This window comes from Vipera ursinii (genome assembly GCF_947247035.1).
Source record: "Vipera ursinii genome assembly, chromosome: 6".
Lineage (NCBI taxonomy): Eukaryota > Metazoa > Chordata > Lepidosauria > Squamata > Viperidae > Vipera > Vipera ursinii.
The window spans coordinates 23,521,744-23,543,216 of NC_139515.1; the positions used below are offsets into that span (position 1 = coordinate 23,521,744).

At 38.8% G+C, this 21,473-nt stretch overlaps 1 protein-coding gene across 1 annotated transcript in view; it reads right to left on the reverse strand.

The window, feature by feature from the left end:
* Positions 1-21,473, reverse strand: part of KCND2 (potassium voltage-gated channel subfamily D member 2) — a gene marked incomplete at its 5' end in the record, with an annotated part of 305,547 nt that overhangs the window by 10,211 nt on the left and 273,863 nt on the right. The window contains one exon of the mRNA XM_083366699.1: positions 15,531-15,693. Within this exon, the coding sequence (XP_083222825.1) occupies positions 15,531-15,693 (163 nt within the window). The remainder of the gene's footprint in view (positions 1-15,530; positions 15,694-21,473) is intronic.

Genomic DNA, 21,473 nt, shown 5'->3' on the forward strand with positions numbered 1-21,473 from the left:
ACCCTACTAATCGTGTTTATATCAAATGAAGCAATAATTCAATTCTAATTAATTCCAGGCAGCATTATGTCTAGTTCTGGGTGTTGCAATTCAAGAGGGGACAAAGTGGGAATATATCTAGAGGAGAGTAACTAGTTTATTGAGAGATCTGGAATGTATGTCCTTTGAGAAAGAATTAAAAGTGTTGGTTTGCTAAGTTTGAAGAGTGGATGAGTAATAGCAGTTTTCAATTATCTTCAGGGCTGTCAAACTGAAGATGGAGTGGGCCTTTTCAATGTTGCTCCAGAGATCAGGACTAAAACCAGTGATGACAAATTGCAGAGAAATTGGCTAAACACAAATTAAACTTTCTAAGTTTTTCAGTTCTTAACCAATTGGGACATGGAAGTCTACACAGTTCTGAAAACCTTAACTAATTCACTTATTTAAGCAAAGGTTGGATGATTATCATGAATGCAATAGCTGCACCTAGAGTTTAATGATCTCCACGCCTATGAATCTATAAAAACTTTTCACAGAACCCAATATAAGGTGTGGCAAGACATTTTGCATTGGAGGTATTACTTGCCTGTCCAGTAATGTATTCATTCTCTGTCTTTCAGTGTGAATACATACATACCCCACTGCATACTGCTATTGCAAAACATTCAAAAGTATCTCATATTTCATAATAAGCTCTGGATATAAACCATTGTGAATTGGAGGCATTAATAATAAGACAGGTCTTACCAGACAACACAACATGCTTGGAATTTTTGCCAAGTTTCTGGCAGCTGGATGTTTTATTGAATTTCTATTTATTTATTGAATTCCTAGATTGCCTAACTGCAAAACAGCTCTGGGCAACTCTGAGTAGTTTTGCAAATTAGAAATAAAGAGTAGTATATAAAAGCAATCATAATCAGGGGGACAATATAATTTCCAACCACATCAGTCCCCACTCAAAAGGACTCTACCAAATACACCAATCCAAGGCCTGGGGGAAAAAAATACAGCTGTTAAAAATTTGAGCAGGCTGTTCCAGGGCTGGCTGCTGGAATGGAGAAGACCTGCTTCTTGCAACCTGCTAGATTGCTAGATGGCATTGTTTAATTGATTGATTGGGCCCGAAGCCAGCCAACTTTGTCAGAATGCACAGGGCAGTCTGCCACTACAGAATATAGACAGTCCCTCAAATAGCCCACAGCATGGGTATCAAACTCGCCACGTCACATGACATGTAACCTATTGCGACTCTTTTTGCTTTGTTGGCAATGGGGCGGGCACGCCTTTGGTATGATGAAACCAGCCCATGGGCCAGCAGTTTGACACCCCTGGCCCAGATCCTGTTATATAGGAGCTATGTCTTCTCCAAATCAGGTAGTTTTGCCTCAGTCTGTTCCCCCTGCCCAAACCAATTGGAATCAGTCAATCAGGACAAGAGAACCACAGTAATATTGTGTCACCTACTATCCCTCTCACTTCTGCTCCCCATAACTGGTCCAGAAGGATGCTGTGATTGATGGAATTGAAAACTGCTAATATATCTATAAGGGCAAAGATGGTTATACATTCTTAACTTAATTCCTTTATAGATTATCAACAAGTGTAACCTGTGCTGTCTTAGTACTTTGTCTGGAACTAACAGGTAACCTTCTTTCTTCCAGGGCATTTACAACATTTTCACCAACCTTTTCTACAAAGGGAGAGGTAGAAACTGAAGGAAAATTATCTAGAACAGTTGTCCAGTGATCAATTTTAGATGAGGTTGCATTATTACTATTATTTAACTTGCAGTAGTTGGGATGTTCACAGGGATATCCATGGATTAGTCAAAATTTGCAAGATGGGAGCATGGAGTTATAATTGACAATCTTCCTCTTTTGCACACATCTTTATATAAAGAGTTGAGATTTGATCACACCACTGTTAAAGTACAGCAGGGGTGTCAAACAGCCGGCCCACGGGCCAGATGCATAATGCCAAAACCGCGCCTACCCCATTTCCATTAATGGAAAAAAGTCAGGATATGTTGCAACACATCATGTAACGTTACAAGTTTGACACCCCTGAACTACAGGGTCAATGTCCAATGACATCATGCAATAGAATATGATTAAGTCTGGGAAGATCTTTTCCTTTCTTTTGTTCGTAAAGCATTACATGTATGTAAAACAATTCTGAAAGCTTACACACCTTTCCCTCCTGAGAAATGATAGCAAATTGCACCTTTCTGATTTGGTGGTTTGCTTGTAAAATGCAGAAATGCGATTTGGGGGCCCTGGGGATATAAAACAGGATTTAGCAACCATGTGCCATCCATATGCTGCAGATTGCCTGCTTCTGCATTCAAAAGTGTGTATATAAAATCAGCCAGACAGAAAACCATGTATTTTCCTAGACCCTCTAGTGCTTTATAGTAGAGAGTCCTGCACAATATGAATTTTTTGCAATGTAATATTAGTGGTGGGTGCAATCTGTGGGCAATTTGTTTTAAGCAAATTTATGCTCAGTAAATATCACTTAGTTGCTGCTGAAATTATTCCTCCTGTCATGTTTTTTTTTTGTCCTGCCACAACCCAACTAATCATAGCACTGACTGCCAAATTGGCCTTATCAGTTACTGTTCATATTCAGCTGCTTTTGACAGAATTTACTGGGGTGATTTAATATGTTTAGTCCCCAAGAGTTGCCAGCTCCACATAGCATTCTCTCTCTCTCTCTCTCTCTCTCTCTCTCTCTCTCTCTCTCTCTCTCTCTCTCTCTCTCTCTCTCTCTCTGTGTGTGTGTGTGTGTGTGTGTGTGTGTGTGTGTAGGTTCAGGCACATGTAGAACATGGGATGGAAGTGCTACTGGACAAACCGTTTCTCTTCGCCATGATGGTCTCCCTTAATCAGAATAATGCTGACCCTGTATGAAAATGGCTAATCTTATTGTCTTTGGATGAAAGGCCTGAGATTGTGTACCTTTGTGAACCTTAGATCATATCAAAAATGCCAGAACCAGAGGAATATGAACAAGCAAGGGATGAAAGAGCAAAGGCAAATTAATATCACAAGGTGATAATTATTTTTGTAATGTATGATCTATAATCAGTATTTAATAGAAGGCAATATTATAACACCTCAAATATAAAGCAACAATACAAAATAAACTAAACTGTATACAGAAAAGACCAAAATAATTACTGGTGTCAGTTAAGCAAGCCATTGTAAAAATATTGTAAAAAAATATCAGTGTCAGGACCCACCTCAATCCACATCTTAGGAAATAAGAACTCTTGGATGCAAGTTTAGTCCAAAAGGAAAATGTTTACTAGGATGGAATCAATTGTGGCAATACAAGACGGAATCTAACAAAGTTACATTTCAATCCTATATAAAGCATTCCCATTTCAGCCCCTCCCCTCATCCATTTGGTCAGATGTCAGGCCCTTCCATGGGAAAGGGAACTCTCCTTGGTTTTATGGTTATTGCTTCCTTTTTTGTTCAAATGTTCCCTGTTGTTTGAAGATGCCTAAAGTCTGACCTCTCCCTTCCCCCTTCGGAGAGATGGCAGAATCCCCAGAATAAGCACATTGTTCTACCTATACATTTATGAAATGTGATATAAATGGATTCTGACAATCAGTCTTACTGTAAATAAATGAAGTTAGATTGCCTAGGTTCTTTTCAATCAATGTTATGAGTTCTAATTTCCACTTGTAGCACAGAGGAAGCTCGAGCATTACTTCTGAAACAGTTTAGACTTCTATATCAGAACATATGCAAATGCAATTTTCGTAAGGATACTGACGGATCTTACCAGTCATCGATATACATTATATCTATATATATCTATCCCTCATTCACTCAAAAGGCACAAAATTTTCCAGAACCACTAGAAAGAGTATTATTAATTGAGATTGTCTATAACAACACAATCTTGCAAGCCTGATTGTATTACATCTGTTCCTCTTTCTTATACTTCAGTGAATTAAGGAGGTTTCTGTCTGAGCCTCTTCTTGTTATCAGGACATTCTGAACTTAAAAAATATTTTGCCTTCTGCCTAGGCAATGGTTTCTGTATATCTCCATCAAGCTCATCTTCCTTACTCTATAATAACAATTGCAAAACAGAGCTGGAAAGTAGGGTCCTGGATGATCTCTCCTCTCTTCTGTCTAATGGAAAACACAATTTGAAAAAGGGATGATGTATCCAATAACTTATCACACCATAATAACATTAATCTTCATGCAGATGCATGCACATATCTATGTACCCATCACATGTTCCTTTTTCAGATAATGTTATGCAAAGGGCAGAAACAAAGAAATAAAAATCCAAATATATAAAAAAAGAAAAAGTAGATATAGATGAGAAAATTATGTGCTCTATGGAATAGCTCACCTCCTAATTTATGTTTCCTGATCTACAATTTCATTCACTTATACTTTGACAACTCCCCACAACAAGTTTAGACCAGGGCTTTTCAACCTTTTCACCCATTGTACCACTTTTAGGATATGGCAACATCCGAGTACCATCAGTCGCCTAGCAAGGTGTCAAAAACTTGATGACAAAAAAAGGAAAAAAATGATGAAGTACAGGTAGTCCTCGACTTATAACAGTTCACTTAGTGACTGTTCAACGTTACAATGGCACTGAAAAAAGTGCCCCCCAAGCCACAGCCGAGCAAGACACCTGCCTGCCCACCTGGCCACGCTCTTCCTCCTGTCCAAGGTTTTCATTGTGAGCATTTCTGTTGAGGATTGGTAGTGTGTGTGTGTGTGTGTGTGTGTGTTTGGTTTTTATCCCCCCCCCCCCGTCTGCTGGGTGGTTGCACCAGGGTTTGATCACTTCACATGACCCTGGGACACTGTGACCATCGTAAATATGAATCAGTTGCCAAGCATCTGAATGTAAATCACAAGACCCTGGAGATGCTGCAACATTCCAGCTGATCGGCGCCTCTTCTGGGCTCAGCAGAGGTGCCAGGATCAGCACCGAGCTCCAGCTGGAGCCTGGTGCTGATCCTGGTGCTTCCACTGAGCTCTGACAGCCCTGCAGCTCCAGTCATCTCTTGCTCAGGCTTGTGCAGTGCTGCCACCAGTTCAGCTCATTCCCCTCTCCTGCTACCACTTTTCTAGGATGGTTGTGTACCACCTGCCAGGTGCCAATGTACCACTGAATGAAAAGCCCTGAACTTTCCTTAGGTATATTACACTCTTCTTCTTTCTCTTATTTTCACAAATATAAAACCTATTTATATTTTCTTCATTCATTTTACTCTTACACACGCGCACACACACACACACACACACACACACACACACACACTGTTTTCTGGTGAAACAGGTCTAACAGAGCACCTGGTCTATCCAAATATGGGATGGAGCAATCTACTATTGCTTTCGCCTTTCAGCCCCAATCTAGGAGCTTTTACAGGCAGGCGCTACTGTGACAAACTATTTCTGTGTTAAATTTAGATTTTGCCGACAAAGAATTAAAGGGAATCATAGTGTGTGTGTGTTTATGTGTGAATGATAGGTGTGTTATGTACATACTCTGTGTGTGTGTGTGTGTGTGTGTGTGTGTGTGTTTGATTCTTCTTGGCAAGTATATCTCAAATGTGATGAAAGCCCTGTTTTAACCCAAACAGCCTCACAGTAATCTCTGCAACCTTGTATCTCTAAACTTGAAACTATCATGAAAGTCCATAAATTGTTGCTCACATCCCATCCACCGGGAGATCCAGATAATACAGACACGCTCAATATAATTGTGATTAATACAATATTTTAGTTCATGACATTTGGAATATAAAAACTGAGAAAAGATTTCAATTTTCAAGATTGACCTACAGTAACTATGACATACAGTATAGTCATGGAAAACTAAAACTAAATAAAAAACAAATCACAGATGGAATATAACTGAGGAGGTGCTAGCCTCCCTTTTCTAGCAGAACATCCTTCTTGAAAAGTCACAGCAATGGAACCAAAATAAAAATCAAGTCTCTTTTGAGACAGATCCAACTCATACTCCTTCTTCATGGTTATGTCCATACTGTAATATGGAACTCATCCCATTGCTGGCCCTGGGGTTTTTCTTGTCTTTCTGGTCCAGTTTACCTTGGGGTTTCCTGGTAAGTTTTAATTAGTTGGACTGTGGTTAGTTTTTTGAGATCAACATTGGGGGAGTACATCATTATAGTATGAAATTCATCTTAGCTGCCCAGCTAAAGCCAGCAGGCATCTATATTTGGCATCAGTGATACAGGAAGATGCTGGATATAAATGACTGCTTTAGTGACAAAGGCAAAGATATATTTCATACTGCATGGGAATCAACTATTTTACAAAGTTTTTCTGATTTTGCAAAGAAAACCACATGGATAGGCAATATAAGATGAAGTGCTACATGATATGTCTCTCAGATTTGATGGCACTCAAAACATGACTGAGAAAAAGTTGAGGATTTTTTAAAAATACTAATAGAGTTTATGATATAGCCAGATTAAATATTTCGGGTCATCTGGTTGCTGATGTGGTCATGCAGGAAAATAAAATGCACAGCTGCAAAGACAAAATTACAATAGGATCATGGAATGTAAGAAGCATGAACATGGGAAAACTCAACATAGTGAAAATTGAAATGAATCAATACACACTGATATGTCAGGTATCAGTGAATTGTTATACAGTGTAATTGGATATTTTAAGTCAGAAGATTACACTATTCATTACTCAGAATATCAAAAACCAGGAAGAAATGATGTTACTTTTATAATTAGGAAGGATATGACAAGAACAAGTGCAATCAGTGACAAAATATTAATTAGAGTTCATGGACAACTTAAATGTGACAATTGTCCAAAATTATGGTGCAGCCAACTCTATAGAAAAAGAGGTGTTTTATGCACAATTTCCAAACATGCAAGCAAGGTGTGCTACTTGTGGCTGGAGACTGGAATGCCAATACTGCAAATATTAATGAGGAAAATATGCACTAGGAAACCAAAATGAAGCAGGAGAATGACTGATCAATTTCTATACATTCTTCATTGTTAACACAATTTTTAAAGCAATGTATATATCTTCAAATGGAGTACCCAGAAATCAAACTGACTATATTACTGGCACAAGGAGGTAAAAGAGCTCACTTATTACAGCAAGTACATGGCTGACTTTGGAGCAGATAAAAAAACTGCTTATGGGAAAATTCCAGTTGAAAGTAAAGTGGAAGAACAAAGCCAACCACTTTCCATGTTATGATCTTGAGCATAAACTCATAACTTTGAAGGAGCACATCAGAATACTAAACCTTGTTGATAGGAAATTAGAAAAAACTATGAATAAACTGAAGAAGTTGTTAAGTATGAATGTAAAAAGAGACTGCCAAGGATCAAGAAATATAAGAAATCTAATTGGATATCAGAACTAATGGAAATTGTCAAGAAGTGGAGAGAAATCAATTCCATGTAAGGTAAAGATCATAGATAGATAGTTAATGAAGAATTTCAGAAAGGTTTGTTCCTTACTCCAAAGGTTTTGGTCTCATTTCCTTCATGCATGACTGGCTTTCTCTCCAGTCTCCAACACAATCTTTCTCTCTTCCATAAATATCCATATCCCCAGCATTTGAAATGCCTTCAGCATTTCTCTTTTGTTTGTTTTCTTTGTTTTCTTAAGGAAGAAAGACAATTCATAAGAATGGAAAACTCAGATCAGCAACTTGAGTCTTTCCTTCCACAATACTCTAGAACAGGGGTGTCAAACTCAATTTCATTGAGGGCCGCATCAGCATTGCGGTTGCCCTCAGGGGGCCGGGTGGGTATGGCCAGGGTGGGCGTGGCCTACTGGGTGGGCGTGGCTAGAGTGTGTATGGCCTACTGGGTGGGTGTGGCCAGCTCTACATCGTTCGCATAAAAGGTGCCTATGGGGGCCTGGGCAGGAGTGGGACAGATCTGAGGGTCTCTGGCAGGAGGAGGGTCTCTGGGCCAGGGCCAAGGCAGTGGGGGCCATTCCCTCACTGTTTCCAGGATGGCTTCGTGAGCCACATGAAACCCCTTCGCGGGCCGGATCCGGCCCCCGGGCCTTGTGTTTGACATGTCTGCTCTAGAAGATATTCCTTACTTACAAGAATCTCTAGTACTAGAAGATGACTAGATCAGCACGCCAATTGGAAGGATACAGGGATTGACTGAATATCTTCAGAAACATGGCAAGCAGCAGAAAAAGAATCAATAAAGGTTATAACTTATCTATGTCAGCAAAACTGGAAAAAAGTACAATGGTCAAAAGTTTGGAAGACCTCAGTCTACATAGCAATGAGAAAGAGAGGGAAAGGGAGAGGAGAGGGAGAGAGAGATTTACTAGTGTGCTACCCATCACACAATATCCCTAATTTCACATCCCAGTAAAATTAATTACCTAATACAGATTAGAGCTTCACAGGAAAATTCTAGATGTTCGAGCTACCTTTAGACAAATCTGAGGAACATACTGATGCACACTGGATAATTGAGAAAGTGAAATAATAACAACAGGAAGTCAATATGTGCTTTAATTATTATGGAAAAACCTCTGGTTGTGTTGTTCACATCATGCTGTGAAATGTATTTAGGAAAATGGAAAACCTTGAATCTCTCTCTCTCCTCATGTAAAACCTATGCAGGGGTCAGGAATCTACTGTCCAGATGGAACAACTGGCTCCAAGTCAGCAAAGGAAGGAGATGGGGCTTTATACTTTCCTTTTATTTATTGAACTGATATGCTGAATATATATTGATAGAAACTGGACTAGAAGATGAGTGTGGCTTTGAAATTGCAGAATCATTAATTGTGCAATTCACTGGTGGGAATAGTAAGGTTTCACACATAGGCAAGAAAAAACAAATGCACGGGTATAGAATAGATGATATGGGGCTCAAAAGCAGACACTGTGAGAAGGATCTAGGAGTACAGTGGACAACCACTTAAGTATGAGCCAGCAGTGTGCTGTGGCTGCTCAAAAAGCCAATGGAGTCATAGGCTGCATCAGCAAAGGAATAGTATCAAAAACATGTAAGGGTTAGTGCTGCTTTATACTGCACTGGTAAGATCATACTTGGAGTCTGTATCCAGTTTTCGTCACCATGATACAAAAAAGAAGTTGAAATTCTGGAAAGAGTGCAGAGAAAAGCAACAAAGATGATTAGGGGACTGGAGGTTAAAATATAGGATGAACAATTGTGGGAACTGATATGTCTAGCCTAACAAAGAGAAGGACTAGGGGTGACATGATAGCAGTCTTCTATTATCTGAGAAGCTGTCACAGAGAAGAGGGGATTGACCTATTCTTCAAAATACCTGAGGGCAGGACAAGAAGTAATGGGTGGAAAACCATTAAGGAGAGATCCAATCTAGAACTAAGGAGAAATTTTCTGACAGTGACAACAATTAATCAGTGGAATGGTTTGCCTTCAGAAGTTATGGGTGCTCCATTGTTGGAGGTTTTCAAGAAGAGATTGGACAATCATTTGTCTGGAATAATATAGCGCAGGGGTGTCAAACTCAATTTCATTGAGGGCCGCATCAGCATTGCGGTTGCCCTCAGGGGGCCGGGTGGGTATGGCCAGGTGGGCGTGGCTTACTGGGTGGCGTGGCTAGAGTGCGTATGGCCTGCTGGGTGGGCATGGCCAGCTCTACATCGTTCGCATGAAGGGTGCCTATGGGGGCCTGGGCAGGAGTGGGACAGATCTGAAGGTCTCTGGCAGAAGGAGGGTCTCTGGGCCAGGGCCAAGGCAGTGGGGGCCATTCCCTCACTGTTTCCAGGATGGCTTCATGGGCCACATGAAACCACTTCGCGGGCCGGATCCGGCCCCCGGGCCTTGTGTTTGACATGTCTGATATAGTGTCTCCTGTTAGAGTAGGGGGTTAAACTAGAAGTCCTCTAATGTCACCTCCATCTCTGTTTTTCTGTATTATATGCTGATAACAGTACGTTAGTAAGAAGGTCAAGGAACACAGTAAAAAAATTGAACCAAGACTGAAGATAAGACCAGAATAATAACAGATACAGATATAGCCTTAAAATTGACAAGGAAAAAATATTGTCATCGGAGCAGACATGTGTAGGATTAATGTAATAAAAAAATCTTGTACTTATTTCCTCATATATGTAGAAGGTTTGATGAGAAATTGGAGTTCCTGAAAGAATACCTATCTAAACATATGCTGCACTCAGCTTTTGTTCTATATTAAATGTCAACCAAACTCCTTGCTTAATTATTGCTATCACAAAGTTGTTCTTTTTACACTGTATTTGAGACTGCACTGTTCTTACATAGCTGCTTAGAATAACCATAAATTATATCTTCATATGTTTCTTAATGGAGATATATTTTTGGAAATGCATAGACTGCATTTTTCTTATGAAATATTGAATGCAATAGGCCAGTAATTCTCACCATTTTCTTCACCATGTACTCCTTTAAATATCTTTTGTGGCCATGGACCATGGCCATGGACCCCCAGACTTAAGATTTAAATTATAACATTTCTTCAAGCATTCATGTACCCTGTGATGACATTGCAGCCTCCGCGGTGTCCACAAACCACAGGTTGAGAACCACTGTAATAGGCGATATATTTTCATATTCCAGATTGGTTAAAGAACAACCATAGTAAGATTCAGTGGTTTGGGGTTTTAGGGCTTTGGGGTTCTGGGAACGTACCATCTTTGGAGCTTGATGGGTGGCACTATGCCAGACAGTCCTATGCATTATCTGGGGGTCCTTCTGGAACCGTGACTCCTGCATGGAAAGCAGCTACAGTTGTAGCCAGGACAGCTTTTGCACAGTTTTCTGTTATGTGCCAAATAACTTTCCTGGACTGGGAGGCTTTTGCTCTCAGTCACACATGCCCTGTAATGGATTCCTGTAACACACTCTACATGGAGTTGCCTTTGAAGAGCACTCAGAAGCTTCATATGTTACAAAATGCAATGGTGAAGGCAGTTTTGTGTGCTCCTTGTTCAGCAAACATTGTAACTCTTTTCTGTGAAGAGCACCAGTTGCAGGTTTTCTTCCAAATTACATTGAAAGTGCTGGTAATATAAAGCCTTACATGGCACAGGACTGTATTATTTGGAAGGCTGCCTCTTTCTAGTCTCCCAGGTCTGGCAGGAGGGGCATGTTATGGGATCTTTTGATTAAGAACTGTCATCTGATGACCCAAGGGAAAAGCATTTCCTGCCACAGCACCTACAGGCTGGCTCCAACACTGCTTCTCTTTTGAAAGGGTCTAAAGACACACTTGTGTCAATGGACTTGGGGATCAGGATTATGGTTTGGAGCCTGCTAGATCCACTAATTCCCCTTCATGGATTACTGCCTTGTCGTGGCGAAGGGGCTTGCATAATTCAATGAAGCTATGACTTATGCCGTGCAGGGCCACCCAAGACAGAAAGGTCATAGCAGAGAGTTCTGACAAAATGTGATCCACTGGAGAAGGAAATGGCAACCCACTCCAGTATCTTTGCCATGAAAACCCTATGGACAGTACCAAAAGGCATAACAATATGACACTGGAAGATGAGCCCCTCAGGTTGGAAGGCGTCCAATATGCTACTGGGGAAGAGCAGAGGGCTGTACCAGTAGCGCCAGAAAGAATGAAGCGACTGGGCCAAAGCCGAAAGGACGCTCAGCTGTGGATGTGTCTGGTGGTGAAAGGAAAGTCCGATGCTGTAAAGATTTTTTCTCCATAGGAACCTGGAATGTAAGATCCATGAATCAAGGAAAGCTGGACGTGGTCAGACAAGAGATGACAAGACTGAACATCGACATCTTAGGTATCAGCGAACTAAAATGGACAGGAATGGGTGAATTTAATTCAGATGCCATCAGGTATACTACTGTGGGCAAGAATCCCTCAGAAGAAATGGAGTAGCCTTCATAGTAAATAAAAGAATAGGAAAAGCAATTTGGGATACAATCCTCAAAATGACAGAATGATCTCAGTTCGAATCCAAGGCAAACCATTCAATATCACAGTAGTCCAGGTCTATGCCCCAACCGCCAGTGCTGAAGAGGATGAAATTGACCGGTTCTATGAAGCCCTACAGCACCTTATATAACTAACACCAAAAAACGATGTCCTTATCATCATGGGTGATTGGAATGCTAAAGTAGGTAGCCAAAAGATAACTGGAATAACAGGCAAGTTTGGCCTTGGAGTACAAAATGAAGCAGGGCACAGGCTGATAGAATTTTGTCAAGAGAATACGATGGTCATAGCAAACACTCTTTTCCAACAACCCAAGAGAAGGCTTTACACATGGACATCACCAGACGGTCAACACAGAAATCAGATTGACTATATGCTCTGCAGCCAAAGATGGAGAAGCTCTATACAGTCAGTAAAAACAAGACCAGGAGCTGACTGTGGCTCAGACCATGAGCTTCTCATTGCAAAGTTTAGGCTTAAACTGAAGAAAGTAGGAAAAAGCACTAGGCCACTCAGGTATGAATCAAATCATATCCCTGTTGAATATACAGTAGAGGTGACAAATAGATTTAAGGAATTAGTTCTGATAGACAGAGTGCCTGAAGAACTATGGACAGAGGTTTGCAACATTGTACAACAGGTAGCAACCAAAACCATCCCAAAGAAAAAGAAATGCAAGAAAGCAAAATGGCTGTCTGAGGAAGCTTTGCAAATAGCTGAGGAAAGGAGGGAAGCGAAAGGCAAGGGAGAAAAAGAAAGATACTCCCAATTGAATGCAGAATTCCAGAGAATAGCTAGAAGAGATAAGAATGCCTTCTTAAATGAACAGTGCAAAGAAATAGAAGAAAACAATAGAATAGGGAGGACCAGAGATCTTTTCAAGAAAATTGGAGAGATGAAGGGAACGTTTAATGCAAAAATGGGCATGATAAAGGACCAAAATGGCAGGGACCTAACAGAGGCAGAAGAATTTAAGAAGAGGTGGCAAAATTACACAGAAGAACTATACAAGAATGAGATTAATGTCCCTGATAATCACAATGAGGTGGTCACTGACCTCGAGCCAGACATCCTAGAATGTGAAGGGAAGTGGGCCTTAGAAAAGCTGAGCAACAACAAAGCTACTGGAGGTCACAGTATTCCAGCTGAGCTATTCAAAATCTTAAAAGACGATGCAGTAAAAGTGCTACACTCAATTTGCCAGCAAATTTGGGAAACTCAACAGTGGCCACAGGATTGGAAAAGATCAGTTTACATTCCAATTCCAAAGAAAGGCAGTGCCAAAGAATGTTCAAACTATCACACCATTGCACTCATTTCTCACGCTAGTAAAATTATGCTTAAAATCCTACAAACTAGACTCCAGCAGTATGTGGAACAAGAACTACCAGAAGTACAGGCAGGATTTTGAAGAGGCAGAGGAACTAGAGATTAAATTGCCAACATATGCTGGATCATGGAGAAAGCTAGAGTTCCAGAAAAACATCTACTTCTGCTTTATTGACTATGCTAAAGCCTTTGATTGTGTGGATCATAACAAACTGTGGCAAGTCCTTAAAGAGATGGGTGTACCAGACCATCTTATTTGTCTCTTGAGAAACCTATATGTGGGCCAAGAAGCAACAGTGAGAACTGGACACGGAACCACTGATTGATTCAAAATTGGGAAAGGAGTCCGGCAAGGCTGTATACTGTTGCCCTGCCTATTTAACTTATATGCAGAGCACATCATGAGAAAGGCAGGGCTAGATGAATCAAAAGTTGGAATTAAGATTGCCGGAAGAAATATCAACAACCTAAGATATGCAGATGATACCACTCTAATGGCAGAAAGTGAAGAAGAACTAAAGAGCCTTTTGTTGCGGGTGAAGAAGGAGAGTGCAAAAGTTGGGTTGAAACTTAACATTAAGAAAACCAAGATCATAGCATCCAGCCCTCTCAATTCCTGGCAAATAGATGGGGAAGAAATGGAGGTAGTGACAGACTTTATTTTCCTGGGCTCCAAGATGACCACAAATGGGGACTGTAACCAAGAAATTAAAAGACGCTTGCTCCTCGGGTGGAAAGCCATGGCAAATCTAGACAGCACACTAAAAAGCAGAGACATCACCCTGTCAACAAAAGTGCGTATAGTCAAGGCTATGGTCTTCCCAGTTGCAATGTATGGCAGTGAAAGCTGGACCATAAGAAAGGCTGAGCGCCAAAGAATTGAGGCCTTTGTACTATGGTGCTGGAGAAGACTCCTGCGAGTCCCTTGGACTGCAAGGCGATCAAACCGGTCAGTCCTATCAACCCTGACTGCTCTTTAGAAGGCCAGATCCTGAAGCTAAAACTCAAATACTTTGGCCACCTAATGAGAAGGAAGGACTCACTGGAGAAGAGCCTAATGCTGGGAAAGATTGAGGGCAATAGAAGAAGGGGACGACAGAGAATGAGGTGGCTGGATGGAGTCACTGAAGCAGTAGGCGTGAGCTTAAATGGACTCCAGAAGATGGTAGAGGACAGGAAGGCCTGGAGGAACGTTGTCCATAGGGTCACGATGGGTCGGACATGACTTCGCAGCTAACAACAAGAAGATCCACTAATTAATCTATAACTTGCCTTTGCTTGTTTTTTATGGTGTTTTTTAAATTCTGGTTTCAATTAGGTTTTCCATTTTGTCTAAGAGTTGTTATTTTTTGCTATTTTTCTGTATTTTGTTTATTGGTTGTGTTATGTGGTTGTTTTTAACTATATGGGTTGCCCAGCATCACAAATGTGAGATATAAATTGGGATATAAATTGAATGAATTAATGAATGAACAAGGAAATATTCATGCCCCTAAAATAACACTAAAATAAAAAATAAAAGTGTACTGCTCAAAAAAATGAAGGGAACACTTAAACAACACAATGTACTGTATTTAATAGTAGAATTTCTTATTTTGTGTTCCCTTTATTTTTTGAGCAGTATAAAATAAAAAGAGAGGTAATACATGAAAGCAATATTTTATGGAAGCAATATATTATTTTAAATAAATCACATTTATATAAAAGTCCGCTTTAATCATAGAATTAAATCATCTTTTGCCTAAATTTCTAGTCTCTTCTTTTCAATTAAAAATATCCCTGCCAGACTTTTCTACAGCACCAAAGCACTGAGAATGCTGGCTTATTCTGTGGTTTCACTAAGTACCTTATTCAATTTAATATAACACAGAAATTTAATCATTATGAGTCAGATTCCAAATTGCCCTTCCACTAGTATACAGTTCATAGCAAGTAAAGTAGTCCCAAATTCATGATGCCATCTCACACAGATTAAGAAAATCAGCAACTTGCTAGAACAGATTTCTAGAACATTCACCCAAACCAGCTTCTTTTACCCTCTGTGGAATCTCACTCAAAAACATTCTGAATCACAACACATGCTTATATGAAAAGTATTTTCACCCACAAATTTAGGATATGTGTTTCAAAATAGTTAAATCAACTAACTAGCCAACTAACTCAACCAGTTAGCTCTTTGGGAATACATACAGATACATAGTTTGCATAGAGACAATATACATTCCATTTCTACAATGGTCAGAAGGAGCGCACCTTTTGTGCCTTGCGCTTATCGGCTCGTTGGTTCTGATGATAGATGCGACTGAAGTTGGAGACAATGACTGGAACTGGAAGAGCAATGACTAAGACCCCGCTGAGAGAACAAATGGAACCAAATATCTTCCCAGCTATTGTCTTCGGCACCATGTCACCATACCTGGGGTAAAAAACAAAAGTCTGCTTAAACACATAAGCTATAATTTGCCCTTTCAGGACTCAACAGTCATGTATCATTCCACTATGTGAACAACTCTTTGTATTGTTTTTGAGAGAGACCCTAGTATTGCTAGTCAAGACATCAATTTATATGCATCCAGTATGTCTTTAATGGTAAGGAAAGGGAGGCTATTGAAAAATATGGTGATGTCATTTCAGTTATTGAGATCTAGTTGAATTGTTGTATCCAAGGTGGCTTGGAGTGACACATGTGGTCGATCAGTCTTTCTTTTTTTCCAATTTTCTAGAACAGTGGTTCTCGGTGTGTGGTCTGCAGATCCTTTGGGGGCTGTAAGGTTGTCACAGGGGGTCCATAAAGGCTTGAAGAAGTGTTATGATTTAAATCTTAAGGCTTGGGAGTCCTCAGCCATGGTCCATGGACACAAAAGTATTTAAAGGGGGGGGTCTATGGTGAAGAAAAGGTTGAAAACCACTGTTCTAGAACAGTGATTCTGAGGACATTTGGAAGCTAGATAAAATTGGAAGGTCTTGTTAAAAATCAGTTTTCCTGCTCTGTAGAAATAGAAATATTTTTATCCCTACAAAAAAAGTTACCTTTGAATGCAACTCTTTGAAAATAAATAAGGGCTTCCTATAAATAAAAGAAGGCTGATGCAAATAAATGGGTAAGGAAAATGTATTCTCTCTCATATATTATCTCAAAAGATGGAACATATAGTTGTATTAATTGGAAGGAAATTCAAGGAAAACAAACCAAATTCCTTTTCCTTGTAAAAAGTAATGAAGTGATAGGATTGCTGCACACAGTATGATGCATTCAATTGGCTCTGTGACTTTAGAACAGAAATATCTACATAATGGTAAATTAGAGTGCCATAAACTGCTGATAATTAAACAGAGCATCTTCATTCAATATAATAAGTGCATTGGGATAGGCCTATTCCATTTTCTATTTTGAAAAGTTTTTGTCTGCTTTTTAAATTCATGAAATGCAAACTATACAAATGTTTGAAGTGATCAAAGGGGTTCTTCCATCTATCATATCATCATCATCATCATCATCATCATCATCATCATCATCATCATCATCATCACCATCATCGCTATCATCTTCCTTACAGCAGTGACTACCTCTTCAAAAATTGGAGATTCCCCGCAATGATTCCTAATATACCTAGGAAGCCTGGAAAAGACCTTCATTTCAAATCCTGGAGAAATGTTCAGTTAACATGAACATTACTGAACTATAGATAAACCAATAGTATGACTCAGTATAAAACATCAGTATAAAATAACTTCATTTAATTCCATTTATTACTACTATATATCACTTGTCTTTGGTACAAAATAAAAACAGAACTCAAACGAATGAACATTTATTGTCAAAGTACAACCATGTATACATTGAGATTGGCTGAGCCTCCCTTCGTGTCCCCACCCCCAACTTACAGTGACGCATCTTATTACACCATGTGAGCTAATTGCACAACACACCGGCCTTGCAAGTCAATCATGCATAAAGTTTATAAAATTATTTCATGTTCAAAAGCCTAACAGCCCATGGATAAAAGCTGTTCTTCAGCCTGTTGGTACGGCTGACTATACTCCTATATCTCCTATATCTCCTATGTCTTGTGCTGTGCTCACCAACCTCTGTAATGCTTTCCTATCCGCGGCTGTCAGACCAGCATACCAAACCACAATACAGTACGAGAGGACACTCTCTATAGTAGACTGGTAAAAGAGGGTCATTAGCCGTTGTTTTACCCTGTTCTTCCACAAGACCCTGAGAAAGTGAAGTCTCTGTTAGGCCTTTCTGGCCACCTGGGTTGTATTAACTTTCCAGGTCAGATCTTCGCAGAGATAGACAAGCAGATGGGCTTGCAGTAGAGGTAGTAGATGCTCAAGGCTATCCCATGAACAGTTTGGTTGAATTTCAAGGCCACCTTAATTAAAACTGGGAGCCTTCAAAATACTGCATGCGAGGAATAAAATGTCATTTGAAGAATCATCAGCTGCATTCTTCTTCCAACCTTCATTACTGCTCTAGAAATACTTTGAAACATATTATTAGTGCTATCCTTCTTTCCAAAAATCTATTGATGCCCTTGAAGTGTAGCAGCATGTTACCTAATTGACTAAAATTTAATTCATGACAATAATAATTTGTGTCATTTCAGTAACATTTCAAGATAATACAACATGTCAGTTCCATACTCTAATTAAGATAAATTTTGGTACAGATCCCAAATAAATCCAATCTAATAAAAGAAAAACCCATATGGAAATAGCCTCTCCATTAGTGTAGGAGGAAGTACACCTATTCCACTGCTGATATAATGGCCATTGAGGAAACTTAAAAGTGCCTTTTGATGTGAATAGATATGCCATAACTGAAGAATAAAACTTATGCTCTGCCTTAATTAGTACTAAACTAATGACATTTATGTTTTCTTGTTCAGTTTGAAGTATAACAACTACATTGTGAATACAGGTGTCAGACCCAAAACTAAGACAGACACATGGAAATTATTCCACGCTGAGTTCTTTATTGTTTTATACTAATGGACAAAATCTTGCCAGACTGAGGACTCTGTTATCTCCTACAAAATACTTTGAACTATTAGGGAAGAGTTTCTTTCACATGTAATATCTGAGCTGAGTTGGCTCTTACTCTTCTGAAACGTACCTCTCCCTATTAGGGATCCACATTATTTCAGAACACTGAAAGTGTATATACAGAGAATTTTGTTTCTATTCAGGCACACCTCTTTTCATAGAAGTTAAACTTCATTTTCATTGAACACAAAAAGGAATATTCTTAGAAGTTTATGAGGAGTGGTGACTTTGACTTTTAAAAAGTCAAAGTGGCAACTGCAACTGCATGATTGAAATCCACCTCTTTTTATGTGTGTATCACATGCTGGTCACATTTAAAAAATAAGATTTTTTCTTTACTTTGAAAGTTAAATATGTCTTTCATGAATGCCCCAAACACACATTTAAATCTCTTTGCTGAATAAGTGTTAAGAATGAATTTGGAAAGTCATAAAACTAAAGCAAGGAATTAACATATTGTAATAATGAGGAATTCTACCAGAGGACATAATGTACCATTATATTTATATTTATATTTATTAAATTTTATACCGCCCTTCTCCCGAAGGACTCAGGGTGGTGTACAGGGCAATAAACATTAAAAAACAAAGTACAAAAGATTAAAAACAATTACCTGATTTATTCCCGATATATACAATAGTTAAAACCATATTAAAACCCAACCCCAAACCCATCAGATAACTGAAACAGGGAAATCAATATTTCATATTTCATACCACATGACACAAATATACTCATACTTAACAAAAATATCTCCATTGCAATTCAATTACATTTTCTCCATGAAAGCTATATGCAAGTCAAAAAGGATGATTCAATAATTTTTCTTTTCTACCACATATAAAAAAGCGATTACAGAGATTGGAAAAATAAAGTAAATAGAAGGCCATTTAACCTGATAGTACTCATTTTGAAAAACAGGGTCATTTCTTATTAATACATAAAAAGATGAAAAACTATAGGTAGTTATAATCAAATCCCTGATAAATAAATGAGAAGGGGAAAATAATCAGAGAGTGGAAGAAAATGAAAAGCGAGCAAAACAAGCAACTAATCTGAATTACTTCTTCTCTGAAAATAAAGCACTTATTGTTTGGAGAAGTCACAAAGATATCTCAGGATTTGGGAACTATAGCCAATTCTGATTTGTCTTCAAAACCGGCGGATGAAAGACTGGCTGTAGCAATATTCATTACTAGGCTGTGGACAGCCGAAGTCACACCACCAGGCAATTTTAAAGCAGCGCGGATGAGACTGGGTGAGATCTACCTCTCTTAAATCCTAACTATTTTTTTTACCTGCATAAGCTGCTTAAAGTACTTTCCCCCCTGTGGAGAGGGAAGGGAGATTTTATCCCTCCCTCTAGAAACAGCGGCGACTGACTATCTCGGGAAGTTTAAAACATTGAAAGAATAACTTGATCCTAATTGGAATTCTATTTTTTAAAAGCTTGTGGACTAAAAGATTTTCTATGCTTACTGAAGATCGGGGTTTTTACTTATAAAAAAGAAGCAAAAGATTATAAAAACTTTGGATTTAAAAGAAAACTTTAAATGGTAGGAGTGACATCTTGTGACTAAACCTGATACTACAATTTGTTATTAATTAAAAGAGACTTGGCCAGCCAAATTCATAGCAAAACTCTGGTGTGACAGTTGAGCCTATAAGTGTGGCAAAGCAATAAAGTAACGGAACTCATAATATGAACATCAGGATATTTTAGGGATTTCATTCAACATAATAGATTTAACTCATTGGTGGATATAAATAGGAATCTCAACATTCGAACCATAAAACTCAACCCAATTTTTTTTTAAAGAGATATGTTGCTGGAGAAAAGGATGAATTCAAGATATCTATACTTGTTTTTTTAGTATTGATAAAATTGGATAATGATATTGTCTGGTTGTATATTAGACTGAAAAGAAACCACAACCACAGCCAAAAGAGTGAGAAATTTTGAAGTTGTGTGTTATTCTGAGACAATTTAACCTTTGAGTTTTCTTAGATTTCTTTGGTCTATTATTAACAATCAATTTAACATAGAAATGTGTTAATGTGAAAATCCTTTGTTCAAAAATGAATAAAACATTCCACCAATTTATTCACTACTAGCCAAATAATTAATCCATAAAATTGGGCAAGCTTCACTGCATATTAAGAGCAAAAATGTAAAACCAAAGCAAACAACTGACTGAATGCTCCCCACACGACCCTACTGACTGGCTTAAAAAAAAGATCATTAGAGGAAGACAGGAATGGTTGACACAGTGGAACAAGCAATGCCAAACATGAAATAATGTTACAGAGCTGTCAAATTATATTTGACAACCGCAAAATAGGCTGCTTATCTAAGAAGGGTGGGCCAAATTGTTAGGGAGCAGTTCTAAGTAATTCCCAAACTGCTTGGTGACTAAATGTGGAAAGAAAATGCTAATTCATTATTCATTTCAGCAATGAACATCACCATGGATAATTTAAAACGCCACTGGTTAATATTAAATAGGTAATCTTGAGAAGAATCACAGATGTGCACATATGTTTCAACAGTGAAGCTTTCAGATTTGAACTAGTTGTATTTTCCATTTCAAAATGAGTCATTATTGCTCTAGACCAGGGGTAGGCAACCTCGGCTCTTTTATGACTCATGGACTTCAACTCCCAGAATTCCTGAGTCAGCTATGCCTATGGAACTTGATGTAAACATATACATAGAGAGCTCTTATGAATATATTTTTGTATTAAAATAAGGGTGTCCCAGAGTTTTGTTTTTCTAAACTCATTTGGCATTTTGTGTCATTTATGTAACTTATGGAAGGTCTTGGTAATTGCCTTGTTTTCTTGCTCAATGAAAAAAGATAGAAAATTTATTTTTCTCCCAGCAAACAAATTGATTATATCAAAGAAATTATTTCCCAGATTTTTGGGGTCACCGTATCAGTTGTCTATTGTGATAATCTCTGCTACAACTCATAAATACTATGGCAATGAACACGAGAAAAAGGTCTGACTGGTTCATTATCGACAGACCCATAACACTAGTACAAACCTAACAATCTTGTGCATTGTGTTTCTCCTGAGGCTTTTGCTGCTGTGCAGTAATCATGTGGGACTAGTTTACTTCTATTCTGCACAGATCGA